This window comes from Micromesistius poutassou (genome assembly GCF_964030765.1).
Source record: "Micromesistius poutassou genome assembly, chromosome: 23".
Taxonomy (NCBI): domain Eukaryota; kingdom Metazoa; phylum Chordata; class Actinopteri; order Gadiformes; family Gadidae; genus Micromesistius; species Micromesistius poutassou.
The window spans coordinates 9,035,039-9,056,955 of record NC_140293.1 but is presented as its reverse complement, the minus strand read 5'-3'; the positions used below and the strand labels follow the sequence as shown (position 1 = coordinate 9,056,955).

At 51.4% G+C, this 21,917-nt stretch overlaps 1 protein-coding gene across 1 annotated transcript; it reads right to left on the bottom strand.

Annotated features, from left to right (window-relative positions):
• Positions 1-649: 649 nt before the first annotated feature.
• On the bottom strand, positions 650-21,611 carry pgap1 (post-GPI attachment to proteins inositol deacylase 1). Its single transcript, XM_084487005.1, has 26 exons — positions 21,426-21,611; positions 19,786-19,939; positions 18,051-18,226; positions 16,028-16,199; positions 15,248-15,408; positions 14,231-14,283; positions 14,087-14,153; positions 12,419-12,524; positions 12,028-12,086; positions 11,678-11,761; positions 11,484-11,533; positions 11,212-11,263; positions 10,947-11,024; positions 10,626-10,701; positions 10,028-10,101; positions 9,902-9,953; positions 9,748-9,814; positions 9,223-9,328; positions 8,847-8,885; positions 8,326-8,510; positions 6,540-6,767; positions 5,632-5,767; positions 5,398-5,448; positions 4,702-4,916; positions 2,213-2,317; positions 650-1,816 (listed from the first exon to the last, which is right to left on the bottom strand). Exons 1-26 carry the CDS (start codon positions 21,549-21,551, stop codon positions 1,678-1,680), a joined length of 2,811 nt encoding a protein of 936 aa, XP_084343131.1. The 5' UTR covers positions 21,552-21,611; the 3' UTR covers positions 650-1,677.
• Between the last annotated feature and the right edge of the window lie 306 nt (positions 21,612-21,917).

Genomic DNA, 21,917 nt, shown 5'->3' with positions numbered 1-21,917 from the left:
CCCGGTTCTGCTCCAGAACCGAACCCGGTTCTGCTCCAGAACCGAACACTGAACCCTGTTCTGCTCCAGAACTGAACCCAGTTCTGCTCCAGAACTTCACGTTGGTGCAGCAGCTCTCACGCTCTGGCTCAGCGTTCCCCCGACGGCCGCAGGGCGTCCTGCCTCCTCCCGGGTTACGGTGTCCAGATCCTCAGCAGCACGCCACCAGCACCGCTCCACCGCCAAACCCACGGGTGACATGTGACGGGTCTTCACTGCAGCAGAGCCCCTCCACTACACACAGACACAGTGCACGGGTCGACATGCCGTCTCTATGCTGGGAGCCCGCGTTCCCAGTAAGGACCTCTGGGGAATGGAAGGCAGGCTGTGGACTGAAGGCAGCGCGTGGCTGGAGGGGGGGCGGGGGGGGGGGAAAGGCACTGCGGTTGCTATGACGGTTAGCGTGACGAGGTCACAGGCGGGGAGCAGCGGCGTGACGCCGGACCAGGCGGGGAACTAATTGTCTTGAGGAATTCAGACGACAGGCACGTCCGACTTGATGTTCCGATGAATGAAGACACGCCTCCCACGGGCCCCCAGACCCCCTGGACCGACCGGAGCCACACGGGCTGCAGACCCCCCCCCCCCCCCCCCAGCACGGACCACATCCACAGGGTAGCAGTCTGAACCAGGAGTGGATGATGGAGAACGTTCACCTGCTCTCAGCTTGAGTCGGAAAGGAGATGAACTGTTCTCTTTTGTTTGACAACATGTGGTCCAGTAGTACGCAACTGGACCACGCCCTGCAGCGCCGTGATGTCATCACTCTGTCAGGCGGGACGGGCCACGTGTCTGAACACATGGTGTGTACCAGATACTGGTGTGTACCAGATACTGGTGACACTACGGCCGACTTTCCTCGCCTGTGGACCATGACGATTGTCACTAGCTACCAGTAGAGTCCAGGCCCTAGCTACCAGTAGTAGAGTCCAGGCCCTAGCTACCAGTAGAGTCCAGGCCCTAGCTACCAGTAGAGTCCAGGCCCTAGCAGAGCACGCTCTGCTTTATTCATCTCCATGACGATAGAGGGGATGTTTAATAAATAGAGTTGGCCTCCAGGTAACTACAGTATCAGTATCTTACAGTAATGTGTAAGGGCTGTACTACGTACGTTGTAAACCACCAGACACTCAAAACCCCCCAATAACTAAACTAAATAACTAAACTAAATGAACTGAAACACAAACAAAAGGCACCAGACAGCTGTGTGCTGCAGACGCCCTACAGATCCAGAGTACGGGTCTGGATCCACTCCCAGATCATGGATCATCAGTCTGTGGTTACCATGGCAGCTCCTGGTACTGAACTGGAAGCTTCTTAAACCATGTACGAGCAACAGCTTGCTCCCATGGCAACCAGACAGCCCCTCCTCCCTGCGGGGGCGACTCGTCGGGTGTTTGCTCTGAAAGCTTTTCCATCAGGGGTTTCATTTAGGATCCAGTCGGCTCGGGATGAGTGGAAGTGGAATGAGATGATCCAGTTAGGGTTCTGCAGCTGACCAGGTTGAGATAAGGTCGTCATGGGAACGGATTCCACATAGTTCACTGCCCAGGCCCACGAGGCAGTGAGACAGTGAGTGGCCTCACTGCCCAGGCCCCCGAGGCAGTGAGACAGGGTGTGTGTTTGGAGGGAGGGCCGTCAGAGGAGACAGGATAAGGCCAGCGGGACCAGCGCTGCGGACAGGAAGTAGGCCACTCTGTAGAGATGGAGCGGGGAGAAGGTCACCATGGCAACGCACAGGGGCAGGGGGAGGCGGCAAACCACGTGGAGGAGTTTGCTGGAACAAAAGATTTGGACCAATCAGAAAACAGTGGCCAACTTTCTGTTTCCAAAAATACTACCAAAGCAATCCCTAGATAACCAACTACATCAAGAGCAAGCTTAGCCATCTTTACTCTAGTCACGTACTTATTTCACTGCAATCAGACAGCGGTATGGCCGGGACTAGACTTTACCTTTAATCAACTCATTTGACTTGTATGAGAGAGCAAGAGAAATAATGAATAATAATACAACAAATGAAACATAAGGGCTGCAGTGAATTAGACGCCTGCAGCCAGCAGAGGTAGAGTGAGTGAGTGAGTGAGTGAGTGAGTGAGTGAGTGAGTGAGTGAGTGATGGAGTGATGGAGTGAGTGAGTGAGTGAGTGATGGAGTGAGTGAGTGAGGTCTACCTGTGGCTCAGCGCGTGACAGCTGCAGTCGATGAGCAGGACCATGGCGGCCAGCAGAGGTAGAGAGAGAGGCCAGAGTGAGTCTGGGTCCAGCCGAGGAGAGTACCTGGTCATAGACAGAGGACTGGTAACCTAGCAACACGTCTGTTCATAGACAGAGGACTGGTAACCTAGCAACACGTCTGTTCATAGAGCGAGGACTGGTAACCTAGCAACACGTCTGTTCATAGACAGAGGATTGGTAACCTAGCAACACGTCTGTTCATATAGAGAGAGGACTGGTAACCTAGCAACACGTCTGTTCATAGACAGAGGACTGGTAACCTAGCAACACGTCTGTTCACCGAGACAGAGAGGACTGGTAACCTAGCAACACGTCTGTTCATATAGAGAGAGGACTGGTAACCTAGCAACACATCTGTTCATAGACAGAGGACTGGTAACTTAGCAACAAGTCTGTTCATATCCACAAGTTTCCACCGCCCTGTGATGCTTTGTGCGAATTGTGGGCTTCACTAGCGGTTACTACGAGATCGATGTCAACAATCACCGTCTGTCATTCATTCATTCAGATTTCAACCAATTATTTAGTTTTGTCCGGTTCTAAGTCATTCCTGGAACGGCACACGTTGTTCCCAAGCTTTTTAAAGCCCTCATTGTATTCAGCGACAGAGCGACAGAATACAGTGATGGGATTAGCCTGCCAGCTGCTAAAAACACAGTGGAGGTGTGTGGGCGGCCCGTAGTGTGGCCCACATCTCCCCAGTGACCACCCCAGGAAACGTGTGGCTAGAGAGAGAGGACTGGTAACATAGCAACTAGCACGTTTTGGTATACAATTAAAGATGGCTGAGTCGATGAATTCAGTTTGAAACAGGTCAGTATTAGCAGGTAGTAAGATGGCTTTTGATAGCAACTTGGTGTGGTTAAGATCAAGGCAAGGATTTTAGGGACAACAACATCATTAGGTAAAACTTTATTTGAAGGTATCTACATAAGAGTGACATGTCACTGTCAGAACTATGACATGACACTGTCATGAACATTTATGACTTCATTAAGTGTCATTTGGTTTTTGTTATGAGTGGACATTGTTTGAGGGGTTTTGTTTCCCAGCCATTGTGATTTGTAAATCTCGTTCTATCACATGACGACGGCGGTTTGAATTGGATTAATCGTTCAGCCCTTCAAGGTACCTTTTGTGACCCGTTCAAACTGCAATGTTAACGTATATACTATAGCTGTACTGTCGCTTTAACAAACGTCTGTGTTTGTGACGTCTATGCAGCGCGAGGTGAGGGATGTTGTTGGTTTTGTCGTCATATTTGAGCATGTCATTTGTTTTGTAAACAATGAAAATGTGTAATGTGCAACTTAAGGTGTTAGAATGAAGGCTGTGAACATGCAGCAGCGCTGTCATCAACCTACACTGTGTAAAGACACATTTTAAGAGTCTTAGTGTGTTTGTTTCTAGGAGGGAGAGGATGCTGACCGTACGGTGTACTAGATGAGGAGGAGGCTGACCGTACGGTGTACTAGATGAGGAGGAGGCTGACCGTACGGTGTACTAGATGAGGAGGAGGCTGACCGTACGGTGTACTAGATGAGGAGGGGATGCTGACTGTACGGTGTACTAGATGAGGGGAATGCTGACCCGTGTACGGTGTACTAGATGAGGAGGATGCTGACTGTACGGTGTACTAGATGCTCACTGACACTTTTCTTTTGGCTCTGCTCATGCAGATCTAAATAAACAGCCAGCCTCCATTGTGGTCCAGTCCTTCTTCCGCACAGTGCAGACCAATTTATTCGTTACACTGTTACATAATGGTGTCATGTCAAGTTCTTCTCGACACACTGTGAAATATCCTGTTGCACATGGCACTATGCACATGGCATCTACCTGACCAAGAGTTACACTGTCATAATGGTGTCTCGACAGGCAGTCTATCCTTCATGATATCTAAAGATCAAAATGGTACCGCTTCACTTGAGGTCTGAGAATTTATTCATGACACTGTCATAATGGTGTCATGACACTGTCATAATGGCAGCATGACAAGCAGTTTTGTGAAATATCATGTTGCCCATCTATCTGACCAAGTGCTAGAATTGGTCCGTAACCTTGCACATCTAATTATAATAATCATTATGTCAACATATGAAATGAAAACATTTAATGTCAACTTGTCATGACCAAGACAACTTCTCGTAATGTCACTTTGATTAATGTCAACTTATCATAATCAAGACAACCGAAACAACGTCAACTTGTCGTAACAAAAACCGAATGACACTTAATGACGAAGATATAAACGTTTATGACATGATTATACCGTTTACCATTTTTTATATCTACCGTTAAGTTCATGACAGTGTCATGCCATAGTTATGACAGTGACATGTCCCTCTTATGTAATAAGTGCGACCCATTGTTATTATAAAGCATCATTAGAAAGTGTCAGCCTCAACGACGGGGGTGTCTCCTACCTCAGGTTGCGGGCCCAGTGGAGGAGCGAGGGCGCGCTGAGCATGATGGGTAACGTGAAGAGGGCCGAGAGGGAGTAGTGGAGCTGGAGGTCGCTCCTCACCTGGTACAGGAGGCCCTCGGACAACAGTGGCCCCCCGCCGTTCCTCTCCCTGGAGACCCCCGGGGAGCCCCCGTCCGTCCGCGCTGCCTCCCCCTCGTGGTGCTTCTCTGGAGCCTAGGGCCGCGGCGGTGGACACACATTCAGTGGGTTTCTTTTACAAAACAAGCAAATAAATATTTAAATATTTATTTTTGCATTGCTTTAGGACTACTAGCATGATACATGCCAACACATTTCTCGTGACAACTGCGAGTCCTACAGCAGGCTAATGTACCCTCCGCTGCAGACATGCCAGGACTCTATTGAACTGGAGTTCCTACACCACCACCTCTACCACCACCACCTCAACCACCACGTGTGTGTGTGTGTCCTCTATGACCTGTGAACTCATAACAACCCACCACCACCACTCTGTGTGTGTGTGTGTGTGTGTGTGTGTGTGTGTGTGTGTGTGTGTGTGTGTGTGTGTGTGTGTGTGTGTGTGTGTGTGTGTGTGTGTGTGTGTGTGTGTGTGTGTGTGTGTGTGTGTGTGTGTGTGTGTGTGTGTGTATCCTCTGTGACCTGTGAACTCATAACAGCTCTACGTTGATCTCACCAGATTCAGCATGTGACTCAGAGAGCGTTCGGCCATCTGCAGCCTGAGGACCTGGACACACACGGGGGAGACGTCATTACACGTTGATTGTGGAGCTTTGGTGGTTCTCTGACGTTCATCCATTTAGTCATTGTAAAGACACACTTCTTCCAAACCCCAAATATGCACCAAAGCTCAAGAGTTAACATCTCTGTTCCTCTAACACGAGCAGAGAAGTTCCGTCCTGCCACTCACCCTGTAGAGGTGAATCAGGAAGGCGGTGACGATGGCAACGGCCCCACAGGAAGCCCCGCCCACGATGCTGAGGACCAGGATGAGGAGGGCCTGCCTCCGCCGGCCAAGAGCCCCGCAGTCCGGGGCCACCGACGGTCTGGGAGACCCAGGGCACACGTTAGACTGACGGTCTGGGAGACCCAGGGCACACGTTAGACTGACGGTCTGGGAGACCCAGGGCACACGTTAGACTGACGGTCTGGGAGACCCAGGGCACGCGTTAGACTGACGGTCTGGGAGACCCAGGGCACACGTTAGACTGACGGTCTGGGAGACCCAGGGCACACGTTAGACTGACGGTCTGGGAGACCCAGGGCACACGTTAGACTGACGGTCTGGGAGACCCAGGGCACACGTTAGACTGACGGTCTGGGAGACCCAGGGCACACGTTAGACTGACGGTCTGGGAGACCCAGGGCACACGTTAGACTGACGGTCTGGGAGACCCAGGGCACACGTTAGACTGACGGTCTGGGAGACCCAGGGCACACGTTAGACTGACGGTCTGGGAGACCCAGGGCACACGTTAGACTGACGGTCTGGGAGACCCACACACGTTAGAGACTTGGCTTCCAGTAGTTAGGAGTGTATTCCTCAAACAAGAATAGTCATTTATGAATTTAATTTCCTAAATCAGATTTTAATTTGCAAGAATGTACAGAATGTGCGGTACCCCTTTGTTTTAATATCAAGCTATGATACCAGTTCCCTTGACGACCTCTCCAGTATGATTCACGTTACTGTGTTTTTGAGATGTCATGGTAGCTCACTTCCTGTAGTTTGTCGATTGAACCCCCCCCCACTGGAGCCCCCCCCCACAGAGAAGACGCTCCCACAGGAGCAGCGACCCCGTGGTGACTCCTCCTCACCTGGTGAGAGGAGCGGCGGCCAGGGAGAGGAGGGCCAGGGAGAGCCGCAGCAGGGCGCTGCCCCAGAACGCCACCGTGGCCCCCAGGAGGTACAGCAGGGGCGCCAGGAGGAGGGGCCACTCGTCCACGGGCCCCCCCTCCAGGGCGGCGCTGTCGGGGCCGGTGGGCGGCAGGGCGTCCATGGCGGGGAGGCCCAGGGCCAACCAGGCCTCCTGGAACGGGCTGCACCTAAGGAGGGAGGGGGGGGGGGGGGGGGTTACAACCGGCTGGGGCAGAACCCAGAGGGCAGAACCAACAACCACCAGAGGGACCTCACGGTGGAACCAACGACCACCAGAGGGACCTCACGGTGGAACCAACGACCACCAGAGGGACCTCACGGTGGAACCAACGACCACCAGAGGGACCTCACGGTGGTGGAACCAACGACCACCAGAGGGACCTCACGGTGGTGGAACCAACGACCACCAGAGGGACCTCACGGTGGAACCAACGACCACCAGAGGGACCTCACGGTGGAGGAACCAACGACCACCAGAGGGACCTCACGGTGGTGGAACCAACGACCACCAGAGGGACCTCACGGTGGAACCAACGACCACCAGAGGGACCTCAGGGAGGAACCAACGACCACCAGAGGGACCTCACGGTGGAACCAACGACCAACAGAGGGACCTCACGGTGGAGGAACCAACGACCAACAGAGGGACCTCACGGTGGAGGAACCAACGACCACCAGAGGGACCTCACGGTGGAGGAACCAACGAGACTACGATTTGTCTAGTTGAGCAGACGTGAAACATGTAAACATACGTCATATAACCGTCTAAAGCATAAAGTATAAAAAGCATGATATCACCCCTTTAAGCAGGATTCATCATGGCACTGTTTGAAATGTATGACAGTATAGCATGACAAAATGGACACACACACACACACACACACACACACTAATGAGATTGGATTAGCAAACAAGAGAGAAAACGAAATCCATTCCATCATGATGGAAAGGAAATGAAGTGGAGTCTCCTCTGGAGTAGCGGCGTGTGTCCATCGTGATTCCTCTCTACAGCTCATACAGACAGGGGACGCCACACCGCTCTGCCCAGGGCAGTCGGGGTGAGGCGCCTTGCTCAGGGACACCTCAACGCTCAGCTAGGAGGAACCAGCAACCTTCCGGTGACCGGCCAACCCGCTCTACTGCCTGAGCCACATGCCGCCCCCGGTCACGTGATCATAATGAACACGCCCCTTTGTACAGGAGGCGTCGTCGTGGGACATAGGAGTCATAGAACTAATGATGGGTCTGCAGATCTTATGAACCCGGGAACTGGTAGTAGGGCCGCTAGTTTAGTCTGACGCCACATTAAAGTAGTAATTAGTGGTTTGATTGATCCCTGGGTTCGGCCTAAGAAGAGGGCTGTGTTGGTCTATATGTGGCAGCTGAATGAATAGTGAAGAGTGTGAACGTCATCATCCTCATCATCCTCATCTCTCCTCATCCTCATGGCCGGGGGCAGGCTGTGCGGTGGTAGGGCTGTGCGGCCGTAGGGCTGTGCGGTGGTAGGGCTGTGTGGTGGTAGGGCTGTGCGGTGGTAGGGCTGTGCGGTGGTAGGGCTGTGCGGTGGTAGGGCTGTGCGGTGGTAGGGCTGTGCGGTGGTAGGGCTGTGTGGTGGTAGGGCTGTGCGGTGGTAGGGCTGTGTGGTGGTAGGGCTGTGTGGTGGTAGGGCTGTGCAGTGGTAGGGCTGTGCGGTGGTAGGGCTGTGGGCGTGGCGGTGACTCGTACCCCAGCAGCAGGTGCAGCAGGTAGACGGGGAGGCCCACCCAGTGGGGCTGCAGGCCCCAGCCTACGGCCCGGTCGGCCTCCAGAGGCTCCCCGGTCCGGGCGATGGACCACAGCTGCCCCCCGCAGGCCAGCAGCAGCGTTACGGCCATGTACACGGGCACCTGGGGCCCGCAGAACCGCAGGACCTGGGGGCAGAGGACAGGGGGGCTGGAGAACTCAGACCACTGGGTTGGAACGCAGCCGTGACTTAGAGCCCAGACAAGCCCTTCACAATGAAGCCTTTATGAGTCAATAGGAACCCGTATGACACAATCACCGTATGACTATTGGTAAAGTTGTTTCCCTGAAAAAAAGATCTTGATATTTGGAATACAAAATACACCTAATACAAACACAGATAAATCACATCATTAGCATCATTTTAACATTACGTCATAAGAAACCGCCATTTCTCTGAACCCCCGCAACGCCTCAGTGATGGCTCATGGGAAATGCTGTCTTTTTAATTATTTAGATCTTACCTGTCCCATGACCCGCGGGAAAGAGGTCCTCACCAGCACCTAAAGATCAGAACAGTCATCAGTTCAACTGATATTTGATCTTAGATTTTATTTGATGTAAAGGGGTGATACCACACCACCAGGTGTGTTATTAGTCGTTACAAGCTGTTTGAAATCTGCCTTTTCCTGTGTTTTTGTGACAACAAGTGGGCTTGTCCAGACACAGACAGACAGGCAGATCATATATCTAGGTGGACACGCCCACTTGTGATGTCACTAGGGCACAGGGAAAGGACGATTTTCAAATGGCTCATCACAATCACACTTGGTGGTATGATAGCACCCCTTTAGGATAACCTAGTCCTAGTGAATGGTGTTGATGTGAGCTGAGCACTACCTTGTACTGGCAGTTGGGGGCGGTGTGGAGCTGAAGCAGAGCTGATGAGGTGTTGCCCGGGCGACTGGTGTGGAGCATCCCTGAGATCTCAGTCACAGAAGGAACACTGGTGGAGGGAACGTAATCAGACACTCACTTATGAGGACCATCAAAGTGGGCTGGTTTATGAGGGCCATCATAGTGGGCTGGTTTATGAGGACCATCATAGTAGTGGTTTATGAGGGCCATCATAGTAGTGGTTTATGAGGGCCATCATAGTGGGCTGGTTTATGAGGACCATCATAGTGGGCTGGTTTATGAGGACCATCATAGTAGTGGTTTATGAGGGCCATCATAGTGGGCTGGTTTATGAGGGCCATCATAGTGGGCTGGTTTATGAGGACCATCATAGTAGTGGTTTATGAGGGCCATCATAGTGGGCTGGTTTATGAGGACCATCATAGTGGGCTGGCTTATGAGGTCCCGGTTTTGTCTACTAGAACATGTACATAAATGGTACACTCTTTCTTAAGAACACACACACACCTGGCAGTGGTTAAGGAGTCCTCTCTGAACCATGGCACCGTCATCCGGTACACGTTGGCCATTCTATCTGCAGAGCAACATAATGAATGATGAATGATATCCATACTTGTACCCACGTTAACATTCACAAGGTCCAAAGCTCCCAGCAGCTCACCCTTTTGTACTTTGCAGTGGCTTGTGACCGTAATTCTGAAAGACTGGTAGACCTACAGACACAAAGAGAGGTTAAAGCGTGAAGTCCCAGGGTGGGAATCTTGTGCGTGTCCCGAGCGTCACACACCTGGTGGAAGTGCTCCAGCTCCACGGTGTGCAGGAGCCCCGAGGAGTTCACCGTCACCTCGCCGGAGGTCAACCCTGATTCAGATCCACATTTCAATTTGTCACGCACATACAAGGCAGTGAAATGTTAACAGTTCACAGCCCTGGACGGGCATAAACACTTCAGCTCATGGGTTTAACCCGGCAACTTAAGGAGCTCTAGGTACGATTTAAAAGGTCCCATGACGTGCCACCAGGTGTGGTGTGATTGGCCGTTACAAGAGGTATTGGAAATCTGCCCCTTATGACATCACAGGTTGGCGTGTCCACCTAGCTGCGTGCTGGATAGATCAGTCTACCAGCCGACCCAGTGGACTGCAGCAAACGTTGCTCATCTACCCGTCACACATCTAGGTGGCCACGCCCACCTGTGACGTCATAAGGGGCAGATTTCCAAAACGACTTGTAACGGCTCACACTGTAACACACAATCACACCACACCTGGTAGCACGTCAAGAGCTGTTAATGTTCATTCACCGTCTCCGCTCTCTCTCTCTGCACAACGGTCCAAACCGTAGCTCCAGCAGCGTGACCAGAGCAGTGACGACGAGGGACGTACCGAAGGAGAGGACGTGTGGCACGGAGACGGACGCGCTCTGGGCCTCCTGCCGCTGCCACTCGCACTCCACCGTGAACTGGAACACAAACCAGCGCCCAACGTCAACGCTCACCGGGAGCAGAGCTCCATCCAGGCTCAACCGTCTCCACACTAGCCGTACGCAATGTGTACTCGTGTTTCCCACGGCAACGCGCCACACGCGCATGGTCAGAGCTCGCAGCTCGCAGCACGCGGCTGGCGTTAAGCGTTTGTCTTTTGGTTGTTCTCCGCCCCACCTGCGTCATAACCACCGCTCAGTGACTCTGTACAGTTTGTCCTCACCTGCTTGCCGTTGAGGTTGGAGGCGGCGACCACCAGGTGAGAGACGGCAGACAGGTCGCTGAGGCTCAGGACGAGCACCTGTGGGGGCCAATCAGGACACAGCCCGGTCAGGCAGGGAGGTAAGACGACGTGACAGGCGTCAACGGAGAGAGATCTGCGTCAACTCGTATCAGCGGGGAGTAACACACACTTGGCACACAATGCCGTTGAGTCACTGAGTAGCTTCAGTTGTGCTAACTATCAACCGGCATGAGGAGGAAATGACCTTATATGGAGGTAGGAGTTCTGTCCCATGGGACAGGTCCACCGCGCGCACACTGTTCAGAGACAGAGGAAATAACATATTATTAATCAACTTATTTAACTGACGGGATTGACCCACAATGCACCGCAGAACCCCAACAAGAAAATATTGGTCTGTGTGTCCATGACGTTCTAGCTGCAGCTCTAACTGGATGGGTCATCATGACATGATGTCACGATGACAATGTACACACCCAACCTCGACTGATGAGTCAGTAAACAGAGTCCTCTTACCACATAGAGCCAGTCTTCTGGACGCAACCATACACCCAGCTGGACATCTCCTGCACGCACACACACACACACACACACACACACACACACACACACACACACACACGTAGGTAAAACAGCCTTGATTCCCTTATCCTACATACGGAGTGTATCTTTAACCTCACCACAGGCCTCAACCAACCACAGAGCCTCACCAGGTTGTTGCTGCGACAGTAGAAGTGGCTGTAGGCCTTCCTGCGACTGGACAGGGCAAACAGGAAGTACTTGGCCTGACCTTCCTGTTGGCGTCAACATCCACACCGGAGACAAAATCAATCAAACACGTCTTCATTACAAATCCAAACATCTGGTAGAAAACGGCGGTTTAAAACAAACCTTGCATCCACAACGCATAGAACACAGTTACAATTTAGATTCACAAACGTAGATTCATGAAAACAACAGATAATAGTGAAAGGGGTTTAGGTTTAGTGGCACTGCTAAGAGGATCCACGCTACAACCGACCCTCTTCTACAGCTGAACAGATAACAGAAGCGACTCTACCTTGGGGGCGGTGTACGCCAGACGCAGAGCGTTCACTTCATTCCACGCTTCAGGGAAATCTGAAAGATGTAAACTAATTAAATTACACAGATCTACCTTTGATTTCCATTATCACTAAGAATGTGATGGGTTCTCCGTTAGCCTTGAGATAAAAAATAACTGCCTCCCCCCTCCTCCCCCCTCCCCTTCCTCCCCCCTCCTCCCCCCGCCACCCCCTCCTCCTCCCCCTCCCCCACCTCATCCTCCCCCCCTCCCCTTCCTCCCCCCTCCTACCCCCGCCACCCCCTCCTCCTCCTCCCCCCCCATCCTCCCCCCTCCCCCCCCCTTCCTCCCCCTCCTCCCCCCCCCCTCCTCCCCCCGGAGGTACGTGGTCCTGTGTGAGACGTGTTACCTGGCAGGGCCGGGGGGGGCTCCGGGGTCCCGTCCAGCAGCCTGACGGGGTGTCTGATGAAGTGGTGCTGCAGCACCTCCATCCTCCTCACCACGCTGTCTGTGAACTGACCACAGCACACCCCATGGGTCAGCTGCTGCGTGGGAGGAGCTTAGAGACCCAGGTGGGCGTAGTGGAGGAGGGGGGGTTCCACTCCCAGCTGACATCGCTTCCGCAGGCATTTTCCAAAGCTTACGACAAAAAAAGCCAGCGGTGGAACGAGATAACAAACGGCGTCACTGTTTACCAGTGTATGGACTAGGGCTTTGACTCCAAACTTCGTTATTCGAATATTTAAAAAATATATAATATTCGAACGAATATTAGGCAGGACTTAATATTCAAACCTTTTATGGGCATTCTTTTTTGTAAACGGGACGTAGACCGACTCATTTCACGGATTCCTGTAAGACCAGGTTGCCTTAATTACATCTGTCGCATATTTAAGGTGAAAACTAAATGTCAAGGGAAAGAGGCGGTGGTTGCAAAAAGTATTTTGATCGCTTATCGTTCACTCATTGCTTATTATTGGACCAACGCTACTCAATACCCTCCCGCAACTATTTTTCATCCGTTGCATTGCCATCTCCGAAAGTGCGGGCTGTAGTCGAGGCAGAAGTGCAGGAAACGGATTATTTTGCAGCAACGACTGATTTATGGTCCAGCCGAACCATGGAACCGTACATGAGCCTAACTGTCCACTTCATTGCGACTGATTTCTCCATGAATAAACATTACATTTCGTGGGAAAAAAAATCGTGGCAGAGAATCGCGATATCAATTCTAAACTAAAACATCAGGATTCATATTTTTCCCCGAATCGTGCAGGCCTACCCTACATCCACACAGTCTACCTGCAGGATCCTCTGGACCCCACCGGCTCATTAACGACATCAGTCTTTGTTTTCATTTTACTGCATTTTAGATAAAAGGGGTCAAATAGTACATAGTACTAAATAAATCATTTTTTGTAAAAAGTACAAACCCTATATATATGCTATATGGCTATATGGTCTAGGATGGTTTGGTGTATTGTTATTTCAACGACAATAATTCAATCATTGGCCCTTTGACGATAAATTAAGCCAATGCACTGCGATACTGAAAGCATTTTAACAATTCAGTTAAGGCATTCTCATCTCAATAAATAGATTTCTGCATACAAACCTCACAAAGACTTCGCAAAGAAGATGAATGCAGAATCTGTACGCTACGGGGCAGGATTCTAGTATCAGAGGCATCCTGGTTCTGGTGTGTGACCGAGTTCCATCCACCAATCAGACTTGAGCAGACTGTGGTCACATGGTAAGGGCAGCGAAACAAACGTGCGTCGCAGCGATCATGGAACCGATTGGCTACCGTCTCACGATGATTTAGCCTTTTATTAGTTATCAGTTTAAAGAGACTAGCCGAAAATTTCATAGTGGTCGAAAATACGGAAAACAATAAGGAATGAGAGGAAGCCTTCACCGGAACCCCAGGAATATGGCCCGTTGCCCCAGGGGTAGATCATGGGGGGGTTGTGCCCTGAGGTTTGGGGCAGTACGACGTAGCTTAGCGTGACTGCCGGTATCAACGGGGAGAGCGGTAAGGAGGACCTGACCCCTGACCCCTGCTGCTCCTCCTCACCTGATTGGTGTGGGGGTCGATGAGGTCAAAGAGCGCCCTCACCGTGGCCAGGACCAGCTCCTTGCACCTGGACACAGGGAGCACACAGAGCCTCAGACACCAGGAGGAGCGGCGGCGTGGGAGGAGTGAGGAGAGCCTTCTTACCAGACGATGGACAGGTGGTCTGTGGACACCCAGGTCCTGGGGACGGCCGTCGCCTGGGGGCACAGGGGAAAGCTTTTCTCCAACACTGAGCTCTGCTGATTTCATTCATTAATTGTTCCGAGTGGACGATGCTCAGGTGGTCTGTAGACCACCACCAAGCACCCCTACCAGGTGGACCGGTCTGTAGACCCCCACCAAACACCCCTACCAGGTGGACCGGTCTGTAGACCCCCACCAAACACCCCTACCAGGTGGACCGGTCTGTAGACCCCCACCAAACACCCCTACCAGGTGGACCGGTCTGTAGACCCCCACCAAACACCCCTACCAGGTGGACCGGTCTGTAGACCACCAAACACCCCTACCAGGTGGACCGGTCTGTAGACCACCAAACACCCCTACCAGGTGGACCGGTCTGTAGACCACCACCGATTACAGGCTGGCGGAGTTGTTGACGGGGGGGGGGGGGGGGGGGTAATTATCGATAATAGAAAATGTGCGGATCATTTTCTTTCTCATGTGTCTTGTTTTTCGCCCGTGCCTAAAACCGCCGCTGCTTATAATGCTTACGTTATAACCGCGAGTGGAATTGTTCACGGGGGGGGGGGGGGGGGAGTTGGGTTGCGGGCGGACGGACGGGATTGTTGACGGGGGGGAGCGCGATTATGGGCTGGCGGAGTTACATTTAAAAATCGCGTAAAGTAAGTAAAAAAAAATAAGAAAAGCGGAATCAATTTGTGGCACTCGTCGTTCAATCTGTGGCGCAGCGCCACACATTGGCCTATGGGTGGGAAACACTGCACAAGTCCCGACCGTTAACATCAAATACTGAATACAAACTTTTAATTCTGAATTCTGGGAGCTTGAATTTCAACCTGCATTACAAATGCACATCATGGCCTCAGACCCTCAGCCTGAATCTGACACAAACCTTACGGAGCATCTCCTGAAACACACAACTCAACCATCTGTTAGTGAACCAGCGAGCCTGGGGGCCCGGGCGGTCCAGAGTCTTACCACCAGAGACAGCTTGTTGGGGTCTCCCGGGGAGCAGGGCAGGGACGTCAGGCCGGAGCGGACCTGGTAGTCACGGTAACCCCCCCCCACCGACAGCACGGTGACGTTGGCCAGGCTGTCGGCGTGCCTCACCCACCTCTCCCGCACCGCAGAGTAGAAGTCTGAACAGAATAGACACAATAATAGAGTGAAATGTATTCTCTACTATGGGTTGGATTTGAGATTGATTCCACTGTAAGTATCCCTAAGCAGCAGGGCCAGCCCTCCCTCCCTCCCTCCCTCCCTCCCTCCCTCCACCACCACGCCTCTCCGTCCACCCATCTGCCTTCCTGCTCTCTATACCTGCCTGCGCACCCGTCTGTCTGTCTGTCTGCTTACCAACCTAGCAGCCTGTCAATCAGGCAGGCTAATGTGGGCCGTGTGAGCATGTGACAGACAGACAGACACTGAAATCCTCCCTGAGGGGGAATTAGGATACTACAGAAGGATACACAACAAGAAACACAATGGTCATTCCAATAAAAGGTGACGTTATGAGACAATAGAATAAGAGAAACATAAATATAAAATGTAAAAAAAAAAAAAAACGAAAAAAAAAAAATTGCTCTTAAAAATGTACATTTAAGTGCAATTAAAAAAACATTAAATAACATGACATTGCAAAGAAGCTTGCAGTAAGTCTGGTAAAGAGCAGTCCTAGAGTGCAGCAGTAGGGCGGGGTGGGGGGTGGGGGGGAGCAGACCCCCTGCAGTGTGTGCGGTGGCGGCAGTGTCTCCCTACCCAGCAGCTGAGTGTCCAGGGCGAGGACGGGGGCCAGGTGGGGGGAGGCCTGGGTGACGATGAGGCTGACCAGGGCGGGGCTGAAGCGGGGCAGGGTGAAGAGGGCGCGGGCCACCACCCCCCCCATGGAGTGGCCCACCAGGACCACGGCGCGGGGCGGCTGGTCCTGGCCCTGGGAGACGGGGGGGAGCAGGGGGTCAGCGGGCAGAGCACCAGCCAGGGCTTCAATGGCCTCATGCACACATTCAACTGAAACCTGTTCATCCATTCATCCATTCATATGGTCCTGTGTGAGGCCTCAGGCTCCATGCTATGGGTTTGTGTTAGCAAAGGGTATGCCAGTTCCTTTGCATATATGTATGTATGTATGTATGTACAGTATGTATGTATGTACAGTATGTATGTATGTACAGTATGTATGTATGAATGAATGAATGAATGTATATATGTATGTATGTACAGTATGTATGTATGTACAGTATGTACAGTATGTATGAATGAATGAAAACAAAGCAGATCTGAGAAAAGCAGATCTGTGGGACAGAGAATCCAAGATATCTGGTTGTATGTCACTTGTATGTCAGTAGCAGAATAGGACAATATGGATTAAACTTGACATACGAGACTGGATATTTCTAGTACTTGTGTTAAACAATAGATAGTATTATAGCCTAATGTATGTATTTCAGATAGTTTACATCATGGATTTGGAGGGCCCCCCCATAATTCATTGAAATGGACTCAGTGTTCTGACCAGTGTCCTGTCTGTCCTCACAGCTCTGTGGAAAGGCTCCAGTGGACTGTCTGAACTTGGTGTTGAATAACAACAATAGAGTCATGGTTTCATTTGTCCTCAAAAGGCCTCAGGACACTGAAGCTAAAGGGCAACAGAGACCTCATCCACCTGCCCCCAGTGGACCGCTCCACCTGGTAGGGCTGTTTGGGGGTCTACAGACCGGTGGTGGGGGTCTACAGACCATGGTGGGGGTCTACAGGTCGGTGGTGGGGGTCTACAGACCGGTGGTGGGGGTCTACAGACCATGGTGGGGGTCTACAGGTCGGTGGTGGGGGTCTACAGACCGGTGGTGGTGGTCTACAGACAGTGGTGGTGGTCTACAGACGGTGGTGGGGGTCTACAGACCGGTGGTGGGGGTCTACAGACCGGTGGTGGGGGTCTACAGACAGGTGGTGGTGGGGGTCTACAGACCGGTGGTGGTGGGGGTCTACAGACGGTGGTGGGGGGTCTACAGACCAGTGGTGGTGGGGGTCTACAGACCGGTCGTGGGGGTCTACAGACGGTGGTGGTGGTCGACAGATGGTGGTGGGGGTCTACAGACCGGTGGTGGTGGTCTACAGACGGTGGTGGGGGTCTACAGGTCGGTGGTGGGGGTCTACAGACCGATGGTGGTGGTCTACAGACCGGTGGTGGTGGGGGTCTACAGACCGGTGGTGGGGGTCTACAGACCGGTGGTGGGGGTCTACAGACTGGTGGTGGTGGGGGTCTACAGACCGGTGGTGGTGGGGGTCTACAGGTCGGTCGTGGGGGTCTACAGACTGGTGGTGGGGGTCTACAGACCGGTGGTGGGGGTCTACAGACCGGTGGTGGTGGTCTACAGACCGGTGGTGGGGGTCTACAGGTCGGTGGTGGGGGTCTACAGACCGGTGGTGGTGGTATACAGATGGTGGTGGGGGTCTACAGGTCGGTCGTTGGGGTCTACAGACGGTGGTGGTGGTCTACAGACCGGTGATGGTGGTCTACAGACGGTGGTGGGGGTCTACAGACGGTGGTGGGGGTCTACAGACGGTGGTGGGGGTCTACAGACAGTGGTGGGGGTCTACAGACCGGTGGTGGTGGTCTACAGACCGGTGGTGGTGGTCTACAGACCGGTGGTGGTGATCTACAGACCGGTGGTGGTGGTCTACAGGTCAGTGGTGGGGGTCTACAGACGGTGGTGGGGGTCTACAGGTCAGTGGTGGGGGTCTACAGACGGTGGTGGGGGTCTACAGGTCCTCGGGGGCTGACCTTGTACAGGCGCAGCACGGCCTTGATGCACTCGTGCAGGAAGAGGGTCTGGCGGCGCAGGCTGCCGCCGTACAGCGCCACCAGCTCCTCGTTGAAGTCCACGGTGAACACGTTGAGGTGGACCCCGCCCTCCAGGCTCTCCGCCTTCCTCAGCGCCACCGAGCCCAGGGAGCGAGCTGCACCAGGGGGACCAGCGGAGAGGGGGGGGGTTAGTGGAATACTGAACAGCTCTTTATTGGATTGAGGAGAGTTGACAGACGACAGACATCCACTGATTCTATTTTAGCACTGGGATTTAATTTCATTATTTCCCTTACTTATTTTCATTGTAACACTTTTTTTTATCTTAATCAAAAGGCACTGCATTTAATATTATTATGCTAGCATGGGAAAACACTGAGCTGCTTTCAAAGTGTCTTTCCTTTAATCTCCACTGGACCTGATCTCAAACAAACTCCCCAAAACATTGAACGTTAAAACAAGGCCAAAGGTTAGAGCTTTGGTTTTCTTAATGTCTTGTAATGACAGAATAAACAGCTTTAAAGCATGTCACAGTGAAGTCTGCCAGAAAGCAAACAGATGACATCTTAATCATTTGATTCCCACGCCGGCTGCTTCCGCTCTAAAGCTGCGTGACCCCGGCAGGTTGACAGGAGAACAGTTAAGACCCAGGTCCACTCTGGACTAAATACGACTCACTGAAGACAGAGAAGAAAGGAGCTTATCTGAAATAGTCTAAGGCTGTGAACGAGCCAGAAAAATCTCTCTCTCTCCCTCTCTCTCTCTCTCCCTCCCTCTCCTATTTTAAGCATGTCCATTAGTCCATTAGCAGTTATCATCAATAAATAAATACTTAAAGTATACTTTAAAGTTCATATTCATATAGTTTCAGTGCTCCTTGTATAAATTGAACGTTACTATGGTAATAACTCTTGTGTTATGTGTTTGTATAATAACGCTCTAATGTATTTCAGAAAGCCTGACTAATATGTAATAAAAAATTAATAATCTTATTTTGTTTTGCTTTTGTCACTATGCATTACCTGAGCTCGATAGGCCTGTATGCAAAATAAGCACTTTGAACCCTTAACCAACAGTCTGAGTAAAGGCCCAAACAATGGGAAAGATAAGCCTTTGCAAAACCTTTGTATCGGCCACATAAGCACAGGTGTACTGTGCACATACCTACACACACACACGCACACACACACGTAATAGATATGCATCTGGATCACTGTATATGCATATAAATGCATCACTGTACCTGCTTTAATGTTAATTGTTACCTTAATAGTTATTTTCTATATGTGGGCTAATTTTTACTCAGGTAAATGAGTATTCTGGACGTCAAAATGAGCCATTTGAAGTGTCGTCAGACTAAAGGTGACTGCGGACTGGAATGGCAGCATTCCTTCCTGGCTCACCCAAGCCAGTAGTACTGGCCTTCCTACTTAGTAGGCTTGTTTATGACGCTTTAGTTTAGAGTTCTAGTACTTCAGATTAAATATATATATATAAAATTCATACTACTATAAATAATAATGTATTTCAGATCAAAATTCTCTACATTAAAAAAAAAAAAAAAAAAGATATTGTTAAAAGAGTATTGTTACTTAAAATCACAACATAAATAAAATGAAAAATGTAATTAAATTTAGAATAATAGTGCTTTAAAAAACGAAAAGGTCAATGTTGACAGTGGTCTGTAAAGGCCTTAGAACTAGAAGGTTCTCACCTTGCTTGTAACTTCCTGCGTTGCCGGGCAGGAAGAGGACCGGGGCCCCGGTGAGCTTGAGGGCCCGGGTCTCCTGGGCGTAGAGGCCCTCGCCGTACAGGTAGAGGCCGTAGGCCGGGTACAGCCTGGAGACACGCCGCGGCAAGGTGACCCGCTACACACACACACACACACACACACACACACACACACACACACACACACACACACACACACACACACACACACACACACACACACACACACACACACACACACACACACACACACACACGTCTCTATACATGAGTTATTAGTGACCTGTTTCAATGTGCATCGTCCCTAATGTTGCTAAAGAGCTCTATCACACAGCAGCTCTCTCCCTGACCTGGACCTTAAATATCTATAATGCTGGAAACGTGGAGGACTAAAGAGTTTCTAAGGAGCCCTCCTCCTTACAGACACACTTAGAATATTAGAATATACTTTAATTCATGTTGCAGTAGAACCATACGATGACGTGTGCTTATGCAGCCTCGAAATATTAGTAAGCCTCTAGTCCAGTGGGGGAAGAATAACATAAATAAAAAAGGTCCATATGCTGGTCTGCCCTCAAGCTTTGTCCTACTTCTACACAGATCACATCAGTCCACACTCATATATATACTGTATATGTGTGTGTGTGTGTACAGATGCGTAATGCATTCACTTGAGAAAATAAATTCTGCTCTTGATTTTCTGAATTAACAACATAATTATCTCAGAATTGAGAGAACAGTTTTACATTCTGCTCTGTTTTTCTGAATGAATGAGAACCTCCAAAGCCCCGGAGATGTGACTCCATAAGTGGGGGGTCTACTGTCCCATTTCCAATGGTGTCGTTTGTGGAATTGAATGGATGTGTATAGTGTGTAGTGTACATGGCATCAGCTCAGGAGGTAGAGCGGGTTGGCTGGTAGCCGCAAGGTTGCTGGTTCGATCCCCGGCTCCTCCTAGCTGAGTGTGGAGGTGTCCCTGAGCGAGATGCCCTCACCCTGACTGCTCCTGACCCGCTGGCTGTCGCCCTGCGTGGCTGACTCCGCCGTCGGTGTGTGAATGTGTGCATGAATGGGTGAATGTCAGTCAACACTGTAAAGCTACATAAATGAGGACCATTTAGTGGGCTATGTGCCAACGCAAACACCATATTATAAAAAAAACTGCTGTGGGAGCCCAAAATACCCCCAGTGTATTACTGGGGGGGGGGGGGGGGGGGGTAAAAACAAACACCACCAATCAGGTGGTGTTTAGCCTCATCCGCCCAGCCCATTAAGAGGATCAGATGGTCTTCACCCCACAGAGGGCTAGAATACTATCAGGACCCAAACCAGGACCCTGGAGACCAACCAGGACCCCAACCAGGACCCTGGAGACCAACCAGGACCTGGTCTGAGACCAACCAGGACCCCAACCAGGACCTGGTCTGAGACCAACCAGTCTTTAGGACAAACGAGGAAAACGATCATCCCTTAAAAGGCCAATTACTAGGGGCAGCCCCTGCATGGTTGACACGCCGTCGGTGTGTGAAAGTGTGCATGGCTGGTTGAATGTGAGGCAGTATCGTAAAGCGCTTTGAGCCACTGGTTAGAAAAACGCTATATATAAACCCGGATACCACTCACCCTGTATTCTGGATACTCGTACATGTAGGTCATGCTGCACCGGTTCTCCTCGGACCCCATCAGCAGCTCGCGCAGCCCCGCGGCCAGCAGCGCGAGGGCCGCCCCGTAGAAGACCGCGAACCTCATCCTTCAACCGGAACTCAAGATCAGTGATGTCAGACGCTTCGTTTCCATCACACTACTCCCGTTTCCGTGGACACCAGCAGCGACTACCACCGACTGTAGCCCACACACGCAAACACCAGGAGAAAACGCCCACTATGAAAACGTAAGGGGGCGGGTGGACGAGCTGGCCAATGGGCGCTGAGCTCTCCAGAACGGCGGACCAATAGGAGAGCGCTGTGGGGGGGCATCGATAGACGGCGAGTGACGTCATCATGCATTGAAGAGGGTGGGGCAGGTGAATGAGATCCTGTCCCATTTTGTTAATAAAAACAACGCATCTATTCAACACAATGGTTCTGTTTGCGTTTATTTAATCTTAATAGTCGT